General features: G+C 19.3%; 1 protein-coding gene across 1 annotated transcript; it reads right to left on the bottom strand.

The window, feature by feature from the left end:
• Positions 1-650: 650 nt before the first annotated feature.
• Positions 651-2,513, bottom strand: LOC107996956 (larval cuticle protein LCP-17-like). Its single transcript, XM_017055278.3, has 2 exons — positions 2,422-2,513; positions 651-1,175 (listed from the first exon to the last, which is right to left on the bottom strand). The coding sequence occupies exons 1-2, from the start codon at positions 2,431-2,433 to the stop codon at positions 795-797; spliced, it is 393 nt and encodes a 130-aa protein (XP_016910767.1). The 5' UTR covers positions 2,434-2,513; the 3' UTR covers positions 651-794.
• Positions 2,514-2,783: the final 270 nt, after the last annotated feature.

The following is a 2,783-nucleotide window of genomic DNA, read 5'->3' on the forward strand; positions in this document are numbered from 1 at the left end:
TATATTATAAAATAGTATTCTAAGAAAAATTTATAGTATAAGAAAAAATTCTTCAAAATGATTTTGACAATAAATTTCAAGATCATTGAAATCAAAAATGTTTTTTATAAAAATTTTATTTTATTATTTTATCAAATTATTTAAATCTTTTTTTGAATATTCTATTATTTTATTTAAATGGTTTAATTCGTATTAAAAAAATAAAATCTAATCTTATTGTTGAAATAAAATACACAAAGTTGAAAAAATTTGATATATTTCCATAAAAAATATTATTTAAAAATATTATTTCATTTAATGTTTTATATTCAAATGTGATGAAATATTTTATATTTTATTATTTTTATATTTTATATTAAATAAAACGCAATAAGTATCGGAGATAACTATATTTTATTTTTTATTTTTTATTTTTTAGATATTAAAAATTGATATAGTTTCTTTTGTATATTCTGTTATATGCAATAATAAGATTTTAATATATTGTAAAATTGAAATTAAAACTATTTATTCAAAGTACTATTATTTAAAATATTATTTCTTTGTATAATTATTATGTATTTTAAATAAAAGTGAAATATATCGTAAAAATAAATAAAAATACTTATTTCTATTTATCTATTTCATCATTTCAGAAAATACAATTCATATTAGGTTGTAAAATATTATTTTAATTTAAGGTTATACATATAACTAAATAGTTTCTGTAAAAAATTTAAAGTAGTTAATGACTGTTTATTACTGTATATCTATTTTGTACAAAATATAATATTATTTGGTGATGGAATACAAATTTATTTCAAATTAGATTGTTCAGGTTGTGGTGGATGTGTTCTAATGTATTCAAGTGCTCTTTTGATTGATGCAGAAATAAGAGGAATATGTTCGCCCTCAGGTTGAAACCCATTTTGATCAGCAACATATTTTACTTTAATCGGAGCACCATTGGGTGCATAATATTGATATTCTCCTTGAGTAACAACGACAGGTGCGCTTCTTGCATTAGTAACTACGGGAGTTCCACTTTCAGAGTGATAAATTCCATTATCGGTTTCGTAAGAGAAGGAATAGGATCCATCAGCCGAAATATCTTGGCTCTGCTTTATAATAACCGCAGGCGGTTGAGTGTTTACATTGGCTGAAGCTACTACCAAAATTGTAAGAGAGATTACTACCTGAAACAAGTATTTATTATTTTCCTTTCTATATTTATTTGATTATATTATATACAATATAAATTATTGTAGCGTAAATATTGTTTTATATTATATATAACATTTTTTTAAACATATTTTTTCATATTCTAAAAAATAGATTAAAAATAAATCAAAATCTGATTTTTACTTTTGTCAAATTTTAAGAAATATGGTGAAATTTGAAATTTAGATTTATACTTTTTTTATTTTCTTTTTTTCTTTTTCTAAATAATATTTATTTTTTCAAAAAAATTAAAATGTTAACAAATTACGATTTTTGTCAAAATTAGCAGAAAATTAAATTTTTATTTTTTATTTTTTATAATGTAAAACATTAGTAATATCAATTATTAAAATGAATTTAAAATTTAAAGATCGAAAATAAAAGTTTATTAAAAATGAATTCATAACGCTGTAATATTAGTGTAGAATATTTTAATAAAATAAAAAATATTAATATATTAATGAATTAATATGTTTTTTTTACTATTTATTACAATGTTTTTATTAATTATACTAATTATAATTAGTACATAATATATATTTTATTATGTTTATTATATATATTTATATATATTATATATTATATATATATACACATTATATATATTATATACATATATATAAATTAAGAATAAATCAAATTTAAAAAGAATAATTAACAATTGTTATACGAAACAATAATATTTTATAAAACGAAAAAACTGCACATTTCAGAATAAAATAAAAAAGTTTAGAAACACATTAAATGGACAATCGTATAATAGATTAAAAAATTATATGAAATTATGAAAGCAAGTCTAATTTATTTAACAATAAAATATGAAAAATAATATAAAATAACTGGATATAATATAATATAATATTAACAATAATTTATTATTGAATATTAAATTAAATGCAAAAATAAAAGCAAAAACTGAATGATATGATATAATTGTATTGGTCCCCTAATATAAAAGAACAAATAAATTAAATTTTATAAAGTCAAAACGTATAATATTACATGTTAATAAATTGATATATATATATATATATATATATATATATAATATAATAAATTGAAACATAGTAGTAAATAAGAAAACATTTAACAACTTATAAAGATATGATTGCAAATGTCGATAGAATTTTACTAAAGAATTTTATTTAAATAATATTTAACTAAAGAATGTTATTAAAAATAATTAATATAATATAATAAAATATAGAAAGAAAAACTCACGAGAAATTTCATTTTAAAAGATAGGTGATTACTACCAATCAAATCCAATGGAAGGAACTATGATTTCGAATGTGGTTCCTGTGTCACACGAATGCGCTTTTATACGAAACTGTGGTCATCACTTTCCCCGAATATTATGTTATTCGAAAAAGAAGAAGATATGGCTTGAGGACAAAAAAGAGAGAGAGAGAAAGAAAGAGAAAGAGTAAAAGATAAAGGTAACTCACCAGACAAGTAAAGAGAACTTTGCAAAATTTATTCGTTGATTTGACATTTTCATATTGCCCAAATCGATAGCTTGTATAACCATGTATATTAATGTATCCTTTGGCTATTATTAATTCTACCGTATATAATATAAT

The sequence above is a fragment of the Apis cerana genome, linkage group LG13 (genome assembly GCF_029169275.1).
Source record: "Apis cerana isolate GH-2021 linkage group LG13, AcerK_1.0, whole genome shotgun sequence".
NCBI lineage: Eukaryota > Metazoa > Arthropoda > Insecta > Hymenoptera > Apidae > Apis > Apis cerana.